Here is a 20,460-nt window from a genome sequence, read left to right as displayed (position 1 = left end):
GTAGAGTTGGAAATGCAAAAACAAAAGTAACTTTTTTTTAAAAAAGTATTTTTTAAAGATAGTTTGCAAATGTAGTTCAATGAAATACATATAAAGTGATGCATACTAGGACCAAATCCCTTTTTTCATGTATACAGTAATAAGAGTTCAGGGGTTTAAAACTTGGTTTGGTTGGCTCCATTCTGTTCTGTTTTTGGAACGCCTTGAAGACTTGACTGTTTTTTCAGATAGGGGACCAAGCGAGTAATTAAGCTCACACTTCTGGTGAGTGTTGTTTTGATGTTTGTTAGCTGAAACTACACATATTTGAAGCCAACATGAAAGTGATAGGAATACATATCCCTGTTTCAAAGCAATCACACTGAAATGACACAATGAATTTGATTGGAAAAAGATTTAGCTCAGACAAAAGGCTGCACTTTTTCGTACAGTGGATGATGAAAGTGTAAATGGGTTACATTCAAATTTTGGTTGGGTCTAAAAAGGGGATTGAATAAATTCATGGAAGATGCATTTATAAACAGCAGAGTATTACTTTTAGGTTGGGGTGGAAATAGCAGTGGGGGAAATATTATTTATATCTATCTTGTATAAAATATACTTTTCCATTTATTTGCTTCACTTCTGAAATAAATTACATGGTGTAAATTACAGACTTAAAGGCAAAGAGCTGGTAATACTTTTACAAACTCGAGAACATCTATTGCAAGCAACTATATGTCGTATACTGTACTGGAAAACGTTATAGCAAAAGTTTGCATTATGCTAATTTCATTTATTGGAAAAACTTCTACAAACAGATTAGTAAGGATCAGGAACTAGAGACAAATTCATTCCATCTGGATTTCAGGGTACTCTTACAAATGCAATATTGGATATAAATTAATTCACACTTCTCTCTGTGTGGAATATATTAGAGAAAGGATACACAAAAATATGCACATTATGCACATATAAAAAGACAGGTATGAAAATAGAAATAACTTGAAATATCTAATCTCCAAAAAGAAACTGGGTTTTTTAATACATAATTTAGACTTTCCCTCCCTTTCAGATTATTATTATTATTATTATTATTATTATTATTATTATTATTATTATTATTGCTGCTGTTATTATTATTATTATTGTTGTTATTGTTATTATTATTATTTTAACAGGTGGAATTGAAAATGAAATTTTTTCTAGGAAGTAATCAGAAATGTTGAAAAATGACTTCAGCCTTGAATTTCAGACAAGTAATTTCATGTCACTTTATGGATTATTAGCATTTGGAGGCAGGGAAGGGGGAAATGGGAACTATCTAGGTGTGGCAGTAGTTAGAATATAGCAATACTGCAGGCTAATTCAGCTCCCTGCCAGGAGTTTGATCTTCACTGGCTTATGGTTGACTCAACTTTTCATCCTTCCAAGATTGGTGATATGATGATCCAAAATGTTGGGGGCAATATGCTGACTCTGTAAACTGCTTAGAGAGGGATGTAAAGTGCTATGAAGTAGTGTATATAAGTCTATTTTTAACCCTGCTATTCTGTTCACATTTATTATACACTTGTACAGTTCCCAGGTCCTTTTAGACCCAGACTAAAAAAAAATGATTTTAGCTACTGTAAGTGGTTTTTTAAATTTTTGAATACCTTTTGCATTGGTATACTAATGTGAACATTCCTAATCATAAACAAATGAAAAATGAAATGAAAAAATTAATGTTTATTTATTTATTTTGCTCAGAAAAGGGCCCGCCCGGCTGTGTGCAATTATGTTCACTTTATATATAGATTAGGCTGCAAGTTCCAAATTACATGATCAGGAATGTTCACATTAGTATACCAATGGAAAAGGTATTCAAAAATTTTGAAATTTTGACATTTTGAAAAATGGCGAACAATGATATTTCATTCTATTCATATTTGTAGTACATTGATTATATAGATCTATATAAAATGTTTCTGCATTTTCAGAAAAATAATATCTGCATGTGTGTTCCATTTCACTCCATGTTAGATGAGCAATCTGACTGTTTAATGAAATTGCCCCAAAATGCCCTAAGAATCTATCCGTATTTTATCAAAATATTTACAAAGCCATCCACAAGAAACTAATAAAAATAGAATTCATTCCACTAAAGTGTTCTATATAAAACTTTATATCATCCCCTTGAAATTCCATTTGGCAATGGGAAAGTATTATTGCTTGCAATATTATTAGAAGATCTTACACAATGATTATTTACCCCAAACATTGGAATGAAGGATATGTCTCACTAACCTATATTCACCGAAGATTTCATCTTTTATGGACTGGCCTTCAGGATCTGGATGCAGGTCCTCTTTTTCTTTTACTGCACATACATTAAAAAAAATCTCTTATTCAGATATTTTTTAGGCATTTGCTTTCATTTAATATGAAACAAAGCACTCCAATTAAAATTAGTAATCCTATTGAATGACCATCTTTTAAAAGAGGTGCAGTGATTCAATGGCTTAATGATGCTGGAGCTCCAGGGATTTGAGACCAAGCATTATCTTATCACTCACCTTAGCTTCTGTCCATTGAAGAGTTTAAAAACATGTTCTATGCAAATAGATATATAGGTAGCAGGAAAATGAGTCAGTGCTCTGTGCAGGCAGTCAGATTCCTGATGGCTCTGCATATTCCTGATTGAAGGAATGTAGGACCCCCATTTTTGAGCAGAGGGTCTTCAGTGGCACTGTAGGAAGAGCTGCTTATCTTTCTCTTTGGTGCAACACCAACTGACCCTCCTATGGCACATCATGGGAAGTATACAAACATGTCCTATAACAGGGCTGGTACCGGGGCAAGCCAAACTACTACTCTGCAATAGCACTATGGCAACAACATCATATGACGATGATGATGATGACAATGATGGTGATAATAATAACAATAACAACAAAAACACCATTTAAAATACTTTTGCTAAGAGAATAGCAAAGTTGGAAGAGAAAGTGACAATGATAAAGAAATGATAGAGAAACTGTCAGCTTTCTTTCTTTATGTTTTCAAAAATAGAAATTCTGACTATGCAGGGTACATTTTGTTCATTTATGTAATGCTATTCTCAAAGATGGCATGGTGAAGACATCATTTTGCTGGCTATTAAGACAATTAGATGACATCATTTTAAAATCTTCATAAGGTAACTTCTGGAATGTCCCAAAGGTCTGTTATCAGCTCTTCATAACATGGAGAGCATCATTGGTTGCTGTGGATCGTGGGGTCTGTGTAATTTTCTGACCTCTAAGAAGACTTAAAAGTCAAATTTGGAAAGGCTTGTACATCATTGTAAAAGTATATTCCATTTGGAGAACCTATTTTTCCTTACCTGAATATTTTCCTCCTTTGTTCCTTTTAACAAAGCAGATAGCAAGCAACAGTAAGGTAAGCAAAGCGATGGCACCCATCAGTCCAATAAACCAACCTTGTGTAGAAATTCGTTCATAAATTCCATTGTAAGCTTTGAATAGGAAAAAAAAATATGCGTGAAAGAAAATAAAAATTAAAAAATGGAATTTTAAAGAACATAGTAGAAGTGATTATCAGGGACTAGGAATCTGCATTGGGGGATGGGGATGAATATTTATATTAAAATTCAGTCTGAAAGACACGTTATTAAGATTTAGAACACTTCACTGCATATTTTAATTAAGCAAACAGGAATACAGTACTTAAACCAGATTGTCATGCAAAAGTAAGAAAGAGAGGGTTAAAAAGTGTATAGAATAGAGGCAAATGCATAGCTTACTGCGTATAAAGTGCAAGAAGAAAGGGACTGGCGAGATAATTAATATCAAAGCAATACAAACTGGCCTTTTTGAACTGGTTTCATTTTTGCCTTGGAAGCTGAATTTTAAATTTAGATTCTAGAGCAAAAATTGAGAGATATTTTAGTATTAGTCTCACCTGTAGTCGCTCAAATTCTGAAGGAGATTATGCAATAAAGGCAAGTCCTGAACAGGAGCTACCAATGAAGTGGGGTATTTTGAACAGCAATGTACTGATGTTGTAATGGGATATCAGCAGCATAATCCAAAAAATAGAAGGAATGTGTCTAGAATAAAGAACTAGCAAAGCACAAAGGAAAAATGACAAATTTGTGGACTGCATCTTCCACTGATATGGAATAATGCTTATAGCCAAAGGCTTTCAAGTTGCCTCTTTGGAGAAAAATGAAGACTCATTCAGAAATCTGATTGATTGACTGATAATTACTTTTCACTCCAGAATTATATTGGGAGAAATATTTTCTCTCTTTCTATTAATTTCATCTCCCACAAAACTTTAATTTTGGCCAACAGCATTTGCAGAAACTGATAATACAACATAGTCCTGATAGGCAAACATTATTTGCACAATGGCTTTCTGTTTTCCATAGTAAAATGCTGGAACAACTTTTTGCCAATTTATCTAAGAGTTATCACACTTGGATTGCAAAACTCTAAATAAAATTTCAGATTGCAGAAAATTATACAGAAAATTAACTCTTTGCTGCCATCCAGTGGTTTTATTAAGTTTCACAGTCCAAGCATAAGTAGTCCTAATTACTCTTTGTTGTTTCTGCACATATAGATTTGGAATTATTAATGGAAACTTGCTACTAAAGGTAAATCAGAAAAACCTATGGTGGGTGGTATGGGACTGATTACATTAACATTAATATTTAGTACAAAGTTAATTTGCAATTGTCAGTTTAATATTCAAAATAGTAAAAGAAGTCTACATTTCTTGTACCCGATTGGGCCCCGGCAGTACTTCTGAAAATTTTGGTGTTTGAAGATTATGAACTGGAAAACTACTTTTTTTTCTGTTGAAATCAACAATAAAATTCCAATTATAATAGATGAAGTAAATTCCGAATATATAATTGTTTCATGTTACAATTATGCAGTATATAATCTTAATAGACAGTTTGCTAAAGTTTTGTTTTTGTGACAATCACGGTCATTTTGGAGGCCTTAAGAATTTCTCACCTCTCCCCCTGGCTTCAATTACATCTGCAGAAATGCTATTATTATCAACCCAATTCTTAGTCATTAGTCGAATTGTATCTGCAGTTCCAGGATCAAGTGCCTCAACGGGCTGACTCTTTGCAGTGGGCTTAACTTCAGTAATCTTCCCGACAGCTTTACCTATGGAATGCACAGAGTCAAGTAAATGATTGGGTGAAGGCCTCAGGATATGAAACTACAGAACCAGTAACAGGTAATATTAATAGATCGAACATTTATCCTTAGAGAATTTTGCAATTATGACAAAGGATGATTTAGGGTAATGACCATATGCGAGACATTAATATTCATGTAGTATATGTTCTAAATTGTATTTATTTTAATAGGAGTAGTCATTTATATTACTGGATAATTTTGCCTAGTTTCTACAAACTCAAAAAAGTATCTTGAATTTAGTAACAAATTCATTGATTTATTGATCATAATTAATCCAAATAAATCTTCAAATAAATAATGCTTATATAAATAAATGGAAAATTTAATGTTGCACAGAATTTCAATAAAATATTACATCTAAACCTACATTCTAGTTAATAAATGTTAAAATATGCATTTTTTTCCTTTAAAAATTCAACTACCAAAACTTTGTTGGGGGAAAAAAAATCAAATGATTGATATAGAACTACCACAAAAATCAAATCTATAATGGAGCATTATAAAAGATTTTACATGAAGGAAGTCAAATTAACTGTACGACAGTGCTTTGCTGAAATGTGAATTGATATTATTATATTATATCATATCATATCATATTATATCATATCATTTATTATATTATTTATTATATTATATTACTTTACATTATATTACATTACATTATATTATATTATTATATAAAATTAAAATTTTATAAGGTTTGGTTTATTTTAGCAAACTGAACAAAAAATCTCTATTAAAAGTATTTATTTATTTATTTATTGGATTTGTATGCCGCCCCTCTCCGTATCCAAATAATGTACGCCGTCCCTCTCCGTATCCAAATAATGAGTCACAAATCCTGCTAATAAAATTATCATCACTTGAACAAAAGCAAAAGTTGTCTTGTGGGGTTCTTAAAACTAAGATAAGCAGAGTGCTTATCTCTCTGAACTTGCTTGTTTCCTTGCAGACGTTTAATTACCCAAACTATGTAACATCATCAGTGCTTAATGCTACCTGGTAGTAGGTGCAGTTAGAACATAAGAACATAAGAAGAGCCATACTGAATCAGGCCAAAGCCCATCGAATCCAGCATTCTGTGTCACACATTGGGCAATCAATTATACATGGGGATCTTGAGTAGAAAGAGAAGGCAAAATCCTCCCTTTCCCTTGACCCCCAACAAATGGTACTCAAGGGAATCCTGCCTGCCTCAACCAACATAGAGGCAGCACTTGGACATCCATTTCAATAACTACCGATACACTTGGCATCCATGAAACTATCTAATCCTGCCTGGAAGCTATCAAGGCTGACAGCTGTTGCAACCTCTTCTGGAAGTGAATTCCATAAACCAACGACCCTCAAAAGTTCATAGGTAAGAAAGTGAGGACAAATAAAGGGAAATATTTCTTCACCCAGAGGGTCAGTTGGTTATCTAGTTTAGGTAATGAAACATCTACAAGAAAACAAGGAAGCTCAGAGAGCACCCAGGACCCCTCATGTCAACTTTGAGTTACAAGAATTATCTTTTATTAGAACTGAAGGTTCAGGATTTCAGCCGAGGACATGACTAAGAGACGTTCAAAAAGTTGCCATCAACTGCATGAGAATTATTTTTTATTTAATGTAATACAAATTGGATTCTAATGTAATATAAATTAAATCAAATTCTCTCTCTTAAACTTGACTACATTTTTGGCTTGGTTATATCTCCTACTGTCTGGTCCTGATAAACCATTTAAAGGTGGAACACAACCATTAATCGAAGAAGCATTGGGAATCTTGGTTTTATGTCATAATACATTTGTTAATTTTAAAAGGAACATAAGGCAATTTCTGGTTCCTGCTCTATTTTACTTCTGTTTCATGAATCAAATGAAAAGTGAGGATATAATTTTATTCTTTTGATGCTTTTAATCTATTTTATACTATATTGGGGCAGTATAATTCTTTAAGAGGAAATAATAAAGATGAATATTTAAATTCTAAATAGGAAACCTGTATATTATTTAATTCTTTAATTTTCTCTTGAATAAGATTTCCTAAATATTTTAAGTACTCTTTTTTTAAAGAAAAAAAAATATTTTGCTTTATTTGCTCATTATTACAACCTGAAGTACAATGTATCTATTATAACATTAATTAGTTCACAGATATAGCGGAGCTTGCAAACTCTTAGATAATTTGCATGTGTGATGCAGAAGTAATGATTGTTAGTTTTGGAATAAGCAAGCAAGCAAATACAAGCAGCTTCGAGAGATTAACACTCAGAAGATAACTGAAAGGGAAAAAGAGAAAAGATTAAAAATGAATATAGACAAAAACAGCAGAATATGACAAGGTTTTTCCAAGACAATTATTAATCAATTACAGCCTGTGCTTTAATTATAATAGTGCCAGAAAGAATTAAAGGGAATGTTGTATGTTGATTGGTGCATTAAACCAACATTTGATGAGAAGGGTTTAACATAATTAAAACTATCTGGCAGAATTGATATTGCTAAATTAATTCCATGAAGCTGAAATTACATTTTCTAATCAAACTACAAATTAAACAGCAGGTCATTACAAGTTATTTTCCACCCACCCCCTAAATGCACAAAGTAGTACACTTAACATAAACGTTTTCTGAAAGGTAACAAGGGGAAAATATATTACGTCAATTTCTGTCATTTCAAATAATCCAAACTATTTAAAGCTGTCAGATGCACAGGATTACAAATTGAAAGGAACAGGAAGTTCCCTCCAATTGTAAAACCACTTTGTCAGGCGTATTTCAGCTGCTGAAATACCTGGAAATTAAGCATGTTCTATCTATTGGTTTAGACATCAAGTTTCAACAGACATTTCTAATAATAATGTTTCTGTGATAACATTCCTAACAGATGTTCAAAGCATTTTGACCTTGAAACGCTTTGATTCTTTTCTGTAATTCAAGTTAGTTACACGGTCAAGGCAAAATGGACTGTTTTTCAATCTTAGAATCAATGCTAAAGAATTAGAAGGTTGCTATTTCAATTTTTTCTTACTGGCTTAAGGATGAAGATTGAGCAATGGTTGTCTTTTTATGATTGAGTTACTTTTAATCTTTTGAGATGCTTTCTAGCTTTGCCATTATGGTAGAGACTCTACTGATGTTGACGGGTTAATGTGAAGGTGAAGTAAACTGGGAAGAGTTCTCAATGATGATGGCAGTTGGAGTTGAGTTGTTGCTGCTAGGTGGGTGAGAGGTACCAAATAGGCCCTGGGGATTCATGAGGGTACAAGTAACAGTCAGAGAGGGAGCATAAGGTTGCAAGAACACTTCATGAAGGTGCAGTATAGATTAGGGAGGTGCACAGAGGTGTGAAGACAAGTTCAAGTGTGTGAGTCACAGTGATGGTCAGGATATGAATGGTTGGTGTAGCATGAGCATGGGAGGACATATCTTAGTGACTTGTGACCTGACTTGCTGGCTTCCCAAATGACTTTCTGGAAAGCCAGGAGAGAAGGTTGTGAATGGAGATCATATGGCTGCAGATCACTGAAACTGGTGGTGAAATGTGAAATGGTTGCCAAACACCCAGATCATGATCATGTGGTTATGGAGTGCTCCAATGCAAAGGCATTTGTTCAGGGCTGTTGCAATTTGCTGAACGAATGAACATGTCTGAAGTGATGTATGGTTTCCTGCCTAAGCAGGGGTTGGACTAGAAGACCTGCAAGGCCCCTTCCTACTGTGTTAAATTAATTAATTGTAATTAAATATCTCAAAAAAACCCCACCCTGCAATGAATTGAGTTTTCCCTGCCTCACTTTACTAAAGTCATAATGAAGTCAAACAAAAAGCAAATAAAAGGATATAATAAAGCTGTTTAAAGACTTAATAAAAAAGAAATGAGTCTGCTGCACCATAGATATCCAATTAATATTAACTGCTGGATAAGGAGACTTTGATACAGGTTTTGGGTTTTTATAAAAAATTCACATTAATATTCAGACATATTTCCCTCTGTAAGATCTCTGCAAAGATTTAGTTAGTATATAAATCCAGTAAGGATAGTCTGGGAGCTCATTTTAGAGCTATATTTGGTACTCGAGGGAGACAAATAATGTGCCTATGTATACATTGCAGTATGCAATAGTAGTTTGAAAAGATAAAAAATGAAGAACTTGAAGGAAAATACATAATACATTAGTAAAAAAAATATTTTAGGGAAGATAGGAAAGGTCACTGAAGTACAGTTATTAGCTTAAGACATCCACAAGCAGTTGGGTTAATTTTTGTTTTTATTAACCAAAAGGGGAGAACTTAGAATAAAATCAATAGGCCCTGAGCTTTCTTATTTTATATCAAAGAACCCATATAAACATTAAATATTAAACTGTAAGTCCAGATTTCTCTTGAGTTTGAAGCCTTACAAAATGAATTATACCTTGGAGATAATGGGTTAAGCCAATAGTGAACAATTTAAATATTTCCCCAAGATAAATCAGTTAAGATTAATCTTTATTACAAAATGTTTTGAGCAATAACTTATGGAAATCTATCATCTATTTGCTATCCATCCATCCATCCAATATATGAAGATTCCCATTTCACAACAGTGACTCTGGGTATTGTACAGAAATTAAAACTATCATAATATATACCCATCAGACTCAATTAAATGGTAACCCTCAAAACAGAAGTCACATCTCCAAAAGAGCTTACCAACTGCATGGCTCAAATGTCTGAAAATAGAGATTGTACTTCCTTCCTCTTGAACTCCTCATTTGAAGGCTACATAAATTCAGGACCTTTAACCATTGCCAATAGCCTGTTAAAGCTGTGGTGTCAAGAATTGGATACACTGTTTCGAACACAGTCTGGCCAAGTCAAAGTAGAATGGGACAATTATTGTGAAAGTTAACAGGGGCATTACTTTGCCCCATCTTAAAGTGCCTTACTATTGGCTGCATTATATTATTGCCACACTATTGGATTATTATACTACAAGTTAATCTACCCAGTCCAGAAAATCACATGCTCATCTGGACTATATAACAAGCCCTTCATGGCACCGGACCAGATTATCTCAGGGACCGCCTTCTGCTGCACGAATCCCAGCGACCAGTTAGGTCCCACAGAGTGGGTCTTCTCTGGGTCCCGTCAACTAAACAATGTCACTTGGCAGGACCCAGGGGAAGAGCCTTCTCTGTGGCAACCCCGGCCCTCTGGAACCAACTCCCCCCAGAGATTAGAATTGACCCCACCCTCCTTGCCTTTCGTAAGCTGCTTAAAACCCACCTCTGCCGCCAGGCATGGGGAAATTGAGATACTCTTTCCCCTAGGCCTCTACAATTTTTGTATGTATGTTTGGTTTTTATAATAATGGGTTTTTAACTGTTTTTAGTATTGGATTATTATTATATGCTGTTTTATTACTGTTGTTAGCCGCCCCGAGTCTGCGGAGAGGGGCGGCATATAAATCCAATAACTAACTAACTAACTAACTAACTAGATAGATAGATAGATAGATAGATAGATAGATAGATAGATAGATAGATAGATAGATAAATAAATAAATAATGTTCCAGTCAAACAAAAAAGGATTAGGATATGCTAATATTGACATTCTGATTCTGCTTGAAAGATTCAACTAACATATTCCACGGGGAAAGAAAGTATTGTTTTTTAACAGAACTTCTTTAAAACAATGTTGGTGCTTCTTCCACAATCCCAGTTTCTGATTTAAATGGAATGCACTCCAATTCTAATAAGATAACCTATTAAGTGCAAGAAAAAATATTGGACTGTTCCCTGTCAACACTGTTATTGTATGTTATCCACACTGATGAACTTGGGCATTTTCTACTTAGCTCATTCCATCTGGCAAATTGGTGTGCCAATCTCACTTAATTTCACCAATTAATATCTAGTTGGTTCTACAGCTATAGAGACAGAGTTGCAAGTCACCCATCTGATCATATTTCAGCTAAATGATGGATGTAACTATGCTAATGGTGCTTTAATTGGGAATTAAATGGTTCATCTAGTGAACCCCCTGAATGTTATAGTTTAAAGAGTTGCAATTAAATATGGGCTTTAAGTTTGTCCATGTGTATATTAAAAGTGATGCTCTGCTGCAGTAAACTTTACCAAATAAAATATAATTGTATTTTTGATTATTATAACAATAAACCTTTGTGACATCTTTTCCACCTTTATAACCAATATTCTTTGGCTTAGTAAAATGGCATAAAGTTACATAAAGGTTTGCTTAAAGAAGCGATCCGAATTGTGGACATGGCCTAATCTAATTAAACTTCCTCAATCAAAGGATCTTTTCCACGTTACTGGATTTTCTATGGTTGAATGAAAGAAAGAAAATATCATGAAAACATGGATTCTGTCAGGCGGCTAGGTTCCCTCAATTGCTCATAGCCTAGCAAGCATTTGAGGGACAACTGAGTGCCACCAAAAGAGCTTCCCTGCATCATTGACTATTCTCAAATGGGTAAATGGTCTGTGGGGATACCTTGTGGTCCATCGTAGAAGTGATGAAGTGAAAGATTCCTATATGAGGGCTGGGGAAATTTTGAGTGGGTCACCATCAGCATGTACCATGAACTTCCTGCAGTATGCACTGGAGCCATGCATTCTGGAAAATCTTCAGTATGTAATTTTCTGCCATTTACAGAAAATTCAAGTCCAGACAGAGCTTGTCAACCTTGGAAGCCCTATGGCTAAGTCTTCAGGAGAAAGTTCTTTCAAATTTCTCCTGTAGCATATTCTGAAGAAAGCTGTTCTCAGCTTTCTCTTTTAACATGTGGAGGAAATGAGAGTAGCTCTGAAACAGAAAAGCAGTGAAGCAATATATAGGCACTTACCTGGATTTTATAGTAAGATACCACAGAAACAACAGGATGCGTCTCTTAGATCTTATGTGAGTGACAAGATCATTACTGTATGAAGGATCTTTGAGGAGTGTTTCATTTGTCATTTTGTTGACATGAAACACTACTCTGAAGTTTTGCACAGCCTAGAGCCTAATATTCATGGTATTGAGCTACTTATATTAGCAAGTTTGCAAGTCAAAATAAATTCATGTCTTCACAGCATTATCATACGTAGCTATTTTGCAAATGTACAGTAGAAAAAGACAAAATGGGTGGTCAGGAATATTTTTAGTAGATCATGATATGAAACCTGAAGCTTTAAGTATTCGCTTTTTAAATGATAAGCACTGTTCTCTTTTCTTCTCTGATTCATTTTCCTTAGGTCCAATACCCAGGTGTTACGATTAAGACCAGGTTTGCAGGCATTCAACCCTGCTTTTAACTTACTGCCATGGTTTATTGTTACTCCTTCCTCTGTAATAGGTTTTCCACATCCTTGCAATGTACAGGCCCTTGCATAGAATTTATACTTTGTGCTGACGCTTAGATTAGACAATCTGAAGCTTAATGATGATGAATTGGTAACACTGATTTCATGCAAAGGCCCAATGTTATCAGTCTCATTAACTGGAAAACAAAAGAAGGAGCAGACAGCATTTAGTCAGACATTAATATTAATAATAAATTTATTTATTAAAAAATGTATATCATAGGCCAACTTTATATTTCACCAATGTACAACATAAAACCCTTTAACTGTAATAGATATATATATATATATATCAGTGGTGAGATTCAACTGGAAAGTTAACTTTCTAAGCTAAAAAATAAAGGAGGAAATCCTTTCCAACATATTTTAACATCAGCTAAGAATGATCTTCCTTAAGGAAATGTTTTTTTTTTAAAAAAAAACCTAAATCCAAAGTAGAATATTTATTTACTTACTCATTTGGTATTGCAATGTGTATCCAGTAATAAATCCATTAGATTTCTTCGGTGGCCCCCATGACAATGTTACAGAGTCTTTTTCAAAATTTAGTAGTTTTAGAAAGTGTGGTTTTTCTGGGACTATAAAATACATATGTTTAAAAAATGATCATGAATACATTTCTATTCATTTGTTCTTATACATTTATCCAATTGCGCATTATAGGAAGTCTATCTAGATATAGCATAAAATAAGATACTATAAAGACAAAGCAAGTAAATAAGTCACTTATTTCATCTCCACATATTACCAAAAATACAGACCAGCTTTCAAAATATATTGGTTAAGCTCTGTACACTAATTCCATAAAATGAACATGACTTATTCCAGGTTTCTAAAGCTCAATTGGACTAGCTTGGAACATTTTAATAGGCTACCCTCTCTGTTTGAGAATTAGTTATGTATTTAGCTTTGGAAAGATAAATACTATTTTATCAGAGGATTTCGTTCACCATTTTATAGAATGCATATAGTTTGGGGAAAATCTAAGAAATGTAGAAAAGATGAGAGATCTTTAATTTTCTCTTTGCCCAATTCTCTCATTTGAAATTTATTCATTCATTCATTCATTTATTGGACTCAGGCAGACTCGGGGTGGCTCACAACATTTCAAAAAACAGTATATAGTATACATAACTAAAAAATAACTTAAAAATCCAATTAATATAACTAAAACTTTTAAAAACACTAATAGAGTTAAAATCATCCATTACCATTCACACATCGAAACATACTACATTTGTCAGCCAGGGGGCTAGGGTATAATGCCCCTGGCCTGGTGGCATAAATAGGCCTTTAAGTTTTTACGGAAGGCAAGGAGGGTGGGAGCAGTGCAAATCTCCAGGGAAAGCTGATTCCACAGGGCCGTGCCCCCTACAGAGAAGCTCTTCCCCTCCAGGTCCCACCAAATGACATTGTCTATGTCTAGTTGATGGGACCTGGAGAAGGCTGACTCTGTGGGACCTAACTGGTCACTGGGATTCATGCGGCAGAAGGCGGTCCCAGAGGTAATCTGGCCTGATGCCATGTAGGGATTTATAGGTCATAACCAACACTTTGAATTGTGCCTGGAAACTAGTCAGCAGCCAATGCAGTACGCGGAGTGATGGAGATATATTTGTATGCTTTGGGAGGCCCATAACTGCTTGCGCAGCTGCATTTTGGACAATTTGAAGTTTCTCAACACTCTTCAAAGGTAGCTCCATGTAGAGAGCATTGTAGTAGTCAAACCTCAAGGTGATAAGGGCTTGAGTGACCATGAGCAAAGACTCCCTGTCCAAATAGGGTCGCAAACTTGGGCAAATGCTCGTCTCGCCACAGCCAAAAGATGATGTTCTAGTGTCAGCTGTGGATGCCCAAGTTGCAAACTCTCACCCATCACTTGGGTAATGGACGGACAGATGGACATGTCCCTGGGAGGCAATACCCACAGCCACTCCGTTTTGTCAGGATTGAGCTTGAAATGAATTTAGTCATTCTTTTTAAATCCTCCATTAGTCAGTATTGGTTATGGGCTCTTGAATCTGCCCTTGAGAAGGAATGTGTTGTACTAAAAAACTATTGTTTCACTAGTATTTCCTTGCTTCTAACAATGAATATTGACTCCAGTGACCATTTTTGTAACTCATTGGAAATCTTATTTCTAATTGATATGAACCCGTTGATTTCTTAGAAAATTCCAAGGAAGAATAATAAACAGTATAATTTTATCAAGCATATAATAACTGAGGCCTCCGGTAGGTCAGAACACAGAACACTTTAATTATAACTCATGCCAGGCTGGCAGGTACAGGCTTAGACAAGATAAAACAATACAGAAGCTTTTATACACATAGCTGCCTGAGGCAGCGACCAATTAAGAACAGGGAAACTTCCCGCTTACAGTGTATCCAGGGAGGCGCGCCAATCAGCACCTTGGATAGCCCGGCTCGCTGAACTCCTAGCGGCCGGCTTCTAATAAACAGACAGACATAACACTCCTCTCCCCTTGGCTCGCGCATATATAATCCTTTAAGTATGACGGTCGGCGGCTAATTCTTTCTGAACGCCGTGGCTCTGCGCCGCGGGGAGAACCTAGATTTAACCCTTCTGCTTCCTGACTTAACTCAGCACTTTGGGGTAGCTCCGCCTCTTGCCCTGCTCCAGCGGATGCTTCCCTGGTTCTGCAAGTCTCGATAGGAGGTTCCTGGAACCCATCTTCGCATTGGTCCTCGATCATCCGATCTTTCCCATCTGCACTCTTATCCAGGCGTACCTGATCCAGGTGCCTTCTCCAGACCCTGCCATCTTTAAGCATCACCTCAAAGGAACGGGGTCCCAATTCTCTGCTAATAATTCCTTTTTCCCATGTCTTGTCTCCGGAATAAGACCGTGCATACACCAAGTCTCCCAGCTGTATGTTCCTTCCTGACTTATCCGGCCATTGCACCCCCAAGGTGTAACCAGGGTGCAATCTATCTAGAATAATCCTCAGTTTACGGCCCATCAGTAGCTCGGCCAGAGTCTTACCCGTGGACACACACGGAGTCGAATGCTGGGCCAGCAACACATCTGCCAATTTCTCCTTCCACGAGCCGTGTGGCATCTTCTTCAAAGCCTCCTTAACCATCCTAACTGCCCGTTCTGCCTGACCATTACTGGCCGGATGCCACGGCGAGGACAAGGCATGCCTAATGCCCACTGATGCCAGGAAGGACTCAAATAAAACTGAAGTAAACTGTGGCCCATTGTCCGAAACTATTAGATCCGGAAGGCCATGCGTGGCGAACAGCCCCCTTAACACATCTATCACTGCCTGAGCCTGAGTAGATCCTAACTGGGCCACTTCTACCCACTTGGAATAGGCATCAATTGAAATTAAGAATGTCTGGCCCATAAACGGACCTGCCAGATCAATGTGCACTCTAGTCCAGGGTCCTGACGGCGGCTCCCATGCCAATGGCTCCGCCCGTGGTGGAACCGGTCTGCTCTCCTGACAACTCATACAATTGGCCACTCTCTGTTCTATTTCCCTGTCCATACCAGGCCACCAGACGTAGTCCCGGGCCAATCCCTTCATCCTCACGATGCCTGGGTGGCCCTTATGTAACATAGCCAGCACTTCATTCCGTAATCTGCCTGGCACTACAACTCTCTCACCTCTTAGTATGGTGCCCTTCTCCACCGAAAACTCCGACCTGCAGTGCCAGAAGGGAACGAGCAGCTCGGCGGGGGTCGAATTCGGCCATCCCCGCAGCACCCACTGCCTCACCTGTGATAAAATACAGTCTCTTCCTGTTTCTCTGGCCACATCCCTTGCAGACAAGATTGAAGATTCCTCAGATAAAGCAAAAACTGAGCAGGTCGGGGCTGGATCGGACAACAATTCGGCCAGGGGGCATCGGCTAAGGGCATCAGCATGTGCTATGTGGTGACCAGGTTTGTAAATTAAGGTATAATTGTAATTGGCCAGAAACACGATCCAACGGGACATACGTGGTGAGAGAACGGTGGGACTCTGGCGGTTACCAGCTAATAATTTATTTATTTATTATTTATTTATTTATTATTTGGATTTGTATGCCGCCCCTCTCCGAAGACTAATCCTAAATAATCCTAAAAGGGGCTGATGGTCAGTAACTAACTGGAAACTCCGCCCATAAAGGTATTCATGGAATCGACGGACTCCAGCAATAAGCACCAACGCCTCCTTGTCTATCTGCCCATAGTTTCTTTCGGCCTGGGCAAGAGTCCGAGAAAAGAAGGCTATGGGTGCCTCTGAGCCATTAGGCAGACGATGACTTAAGACAGCCCCGACGCCGTACTGCGAGGCGTCGCATGTTAAAACCGAGGGTAACCCTGGGGAGTATTGGGCCAGAACGTCATTTGACAGAAGAATTTTCTTGACCACCCCAAACGCGGTTTCCTCCCTCGGACCCCAATGCCAATGTGAACGGGAGTCCAGCAGCCTGTGAAGGGGTTCGGCCACGGATGCCTTATGCGGAATAAATACCGCATAGAAGTTTAAAAGCCCCAAAAATGCCTGGAGTTCAGCCTTTGAACGGGGCCTGGGGGCATCCTGGATTGCCCGAGTTTTCTCCAAAGTCGGGTGTATTCCCTGTCCATCTACTCGGAATCCTAAGAACTCAACCTCCGAAACCCCAAACACACACTTCTTGGGTTTGAGCTTCAACCCCGCCCCTTGGAATTTTGCTAGTACCTTTCGCACTCTGGAAAACAGTTCGTCCATGGAACTCCCCGACACCAGGACGTCGTCAAAATATGGTACAGTTCCCTCGAGCCCATATAATAACCGTTCCATTAACCCCTGAAATATTCCCGGTGCAATGGAGACCCCAAACTGAAGGCGATTACATCTGAAAACCCCCCAATGGGTAACGATAGCCTGGGCTTCAGCTGCTGATAAGCTTGGGACAGGTCAAGCTTCGCAAAGACCTTGCCATTTCCCAGAGTGTGGAGCAGCTGCTGCACCACCGGCAAAGGATAAGAGTGGTGGGCTAAAGCCCGGTTTACAGAACATTTGTAGTCCCCGCATAGTCTTATACCCCCATCCCCCTTAAATGCAATGACTAATGGGGTTTCCCACGCTGCTTGGTCCACGGGCTCTAGAACACCTTGCGATATAAGACGGTCCAGTTCCGCGTCCACCTTTGGCCTGAGAGGAATGGGGACCCTGCGGGCTTTCAGCCTCACCGCTGGAACCTGGGGGTCAAGGCTGAATGATATAGGGCTACCCGTGTAACAGCCCAAACCTTCGTTGAATACTGATGGAAATTCCTTAGCAAGTTTCTCAAAGGCTGAAGCCCCCTGTACCAAGTTAACCCCGGTGACAGATAACCCCAGTGAATTAAACCAATTTAGCCCCAAAAGAGTTGAGAAAGGTCCATCCACCACAATTAAAGGCAGCTTGCCCACAAAAGATTTAAATTTGACTGTAAAACGACCCTCCCCCAAAATCGGAATTGAAGAGCCTTGGTAGTCTCTGAGAACTGAGCTGCAGGGCTGAAGGTGATTCTTGCTTAAACGGGGAAAACAACGTTTTACGGTAGACCATGAAGCCAAAGAATGTGCTGAGCCAGTGTCAACTTGCATGGAGCACCAAGTGTCTCCCAGGCGAACATCAACAGAAATTTTCTCTGTGCCGCTCGACGTCTTCCTGACATACGAGGTAGTTTGGCGCGGAAAACTGTAGATGGTGTTACATTCATCCCGGCGGTTTGATGAAAATTGCCTTTGCCAGCGAGAGTTATAATTCTGGGACTCCCTCTGCTCCTTTCTCGGGGTTGGTGGGGATCTACGGGAATGGCAGACCCTTGCAATATGCCCCCGGGCACCACATCGTCTGCACGCAGCGTCCCTGAATGGACAGCTCGCTCTAAAATGGCTTCCCCCACAGCCCCAGCACGGAGACAGCGGAGGACGGGGACGGGCAGCAGGCAGATTTCGGCTGCGGTTAGCTGCCAGCCGGCAGACCTCTTCCTCCTCCCCGGCATTGGAATCCTCCTTGTCTGCCACAGGCGGGGGCTTATCTGGAAGCGGCAGCCCTTTACTTGTGACGTTTACCAAGCTGTCCATGGCCGCTAGAGACAAAGTTGACAGCTCGAATGCACGGGCTTCTGCCAGAGCTATTTGAAAAGTTAAGTCCCAGGTGGCCAGGAGACGCCGCTTAAGGCGTCCATCCCTCACCCCAAAAACCAATCGGTCAAGTAAATAGTCATTTAGATCTGTGAATTCGCAGTATAAGGCTGCCCTGCGGAGAGCGGCGACAAAATCATTAATTGACTCCCCTTCTGCCTGGTCCCTTTGGTAAAACTTGTATCTCCGGGCACAGCGGGACGGGGCAGGGGCATAATGATCCTGCAGCGTAGACAGGAATTGTTGCCACGGAATGTCATGTATTGAGACTGGGGCGAACAGAGCCCTCGCCGTCTCAAACATCTCTGGGCCACAAAACCCCAGGAAATATGATCGCTTCCTATCCCCTGATATTTCAGTATATCCATTTGAAATTAGAAAACAATCGAAGCGGGCCACGTAGGAATCCCACGTCTCCCCTTGAGGGTCGAAAGGGGGAAACGTCAGCTGTACCGACATCCTCACTTACTGTCTATTACTTAGTAAGACTTCGCATGGATTGCTCGCCTCTCGTCGCCAGTATAATAACTGAGGCCTCCGGTAGGTCAGAACACAGAACACTTTAATTATAACTAATGCCAGGCTGGCAGGTACAGGCTTAGACAAGATAAAACAATACAGAAGCTTTTATACACATAGCTGCCTGAGGCAGCGACCAATTAAGAACAGGGAAACTTCCCACTTACAGTGTATCCAGGGAGGCGCGCCAATCAGCACCTTGGATAGCCCGGCTCGCTGAACTCCTAGCGGCCGGCTTCTAATAAACAGACAGACATAACAAAGCACAGTACTAACAACTCTAGTATGTATAATGAATATATATTTGCAGTGACCGACTATAAAATAACCTTTTAATAATCAGATATTAATTTGATATCTCCAATTGTGAGAATGCCCAGCAGATAAGGGAACAATGACAATGCAGTCTGCATTGGTTGCCAATCAATTTCCGGTGACAATTCAAAGTGTTGGTTATGACCTATAAAGCCCTTCATGGCATCGGACCAGAATATCTCCGGGACCGCCTTCTGCCGCACGAATCCCAGCGACCGGTTAAGTCCCACAGAGTTGGCCTTCTCCGGGTCCCGTCGACTAGGCAATGCCGTTTGGCAGGACCCAGGAGAAGAGCCTTCTCTGTGGCGGCCCTGACCCTCTGGAACCAGCTCCCCCCAGATATCAGAGTTGCCCCCACCCTCCTTGCCTTTCGCAAGTTTCTTAAAACCCACCTCTGTCGTCAGGCATAGGGGAATTGAAATTTCCCTTCCCCGTAGGCTTATAGAATTTATACATGGTATGCTTGTATGTATGAGTGGTTCTTTAAATTTGGGTTTTTTAGATTGTTTTTAATATTAGATTTGTTTACATTGTCTTTTTATATTGTTGTTAGCCGCCCCGAGTCTTCAGAGAGGGGCGGCCTACAAATCTAATAAATACAAATACAAATAATCCAACCAAGACAACTGCAAAGGGAAAATACAGTTACAAAAGTTAGATATTACTTCCTTTCTACTGCCCTCCCCACTCCCATTCTCCAACCTTACCTCCCTCTGGAGTCTGGAATTCATATGCAATGCTTTCAGGTCCATTTCCTTTAGAATTAAAAGCCAAGACGGTTAAGTGGTAGATGCTAAAAGGCTCTAAACCAGGAATCATTCCATCATTTCGGTCTGCTTTAAATGTCAAGGAGTGTTTCTCTGGGTGAGGATCTTTTTCATTCAGACGGACTTTCCACCAGTTGACCTGCAGAAGGGATATTTACTTGATGCTTTGAAGCAGAACCAAATCTGGCTCTTTGACAGCATGCAC

The 20,460-nt window shown here is 38.8% G+C and overlaps 1 protein-coding gene across 1 annotated transcript in view; it reads right to left on the bottom strand.

The window, feature by feature from the left end:
* Positions 1-20,460, bottom strand: part of CHL1 (cell adhesion molecule L1 like) — a 233,379-nt gene that overhangs the window by 7,587 nt on the left and 205,332 nt on the right. The window contains exons 21-26 of the mRNA XM_070738253.1: positions 20,196-20,394; positions 12,978-13,100; positions 12,480-12,659; positions 4,992-5,150; positions 3,347-3,478; positions 2,269-2,341 (exon numbers count right to left, since the gene is read on the bottom strand). Coding sequence (XP_070594354.1) covers positions 2,269-2,341; positions 3,347-3,478; positions 4,992-5,150; positions 12,480-12,659; positions 12,978-13,100; positions 20,196-20,394 — 866 coding nt within the window. The remainder of the gene's footprint in view (positions 1-2,268; positions 2,342-3,346; positions 3,479-4,991; positions 5,151-12,479; positions 12,660-12,977; positions 13,101-20,195; positions 20,395-20,460) is intronic.

The sequence above is a fragment of the Erythrolamprus reginae genome, chromosome 2 (genome assembly GCF_031021105.1).
Source record: "Erythrolamprus reginae isolate rEryReg1 chromosome 2, rEryReg1.hap1, whole genome shotgun sequence".
Classification (NCBI taxonomy): Eukaryota; Metazoa; Chordata; class Lepidosauria; order Squamata; family Dipsadidae; genus Erythrolamprus; species Erythrolamprus reginae.
Note: the sequence above shows the minus strand (reverse complement) of the source record. Positions and strands in the feature narration are given on the sequence as shown.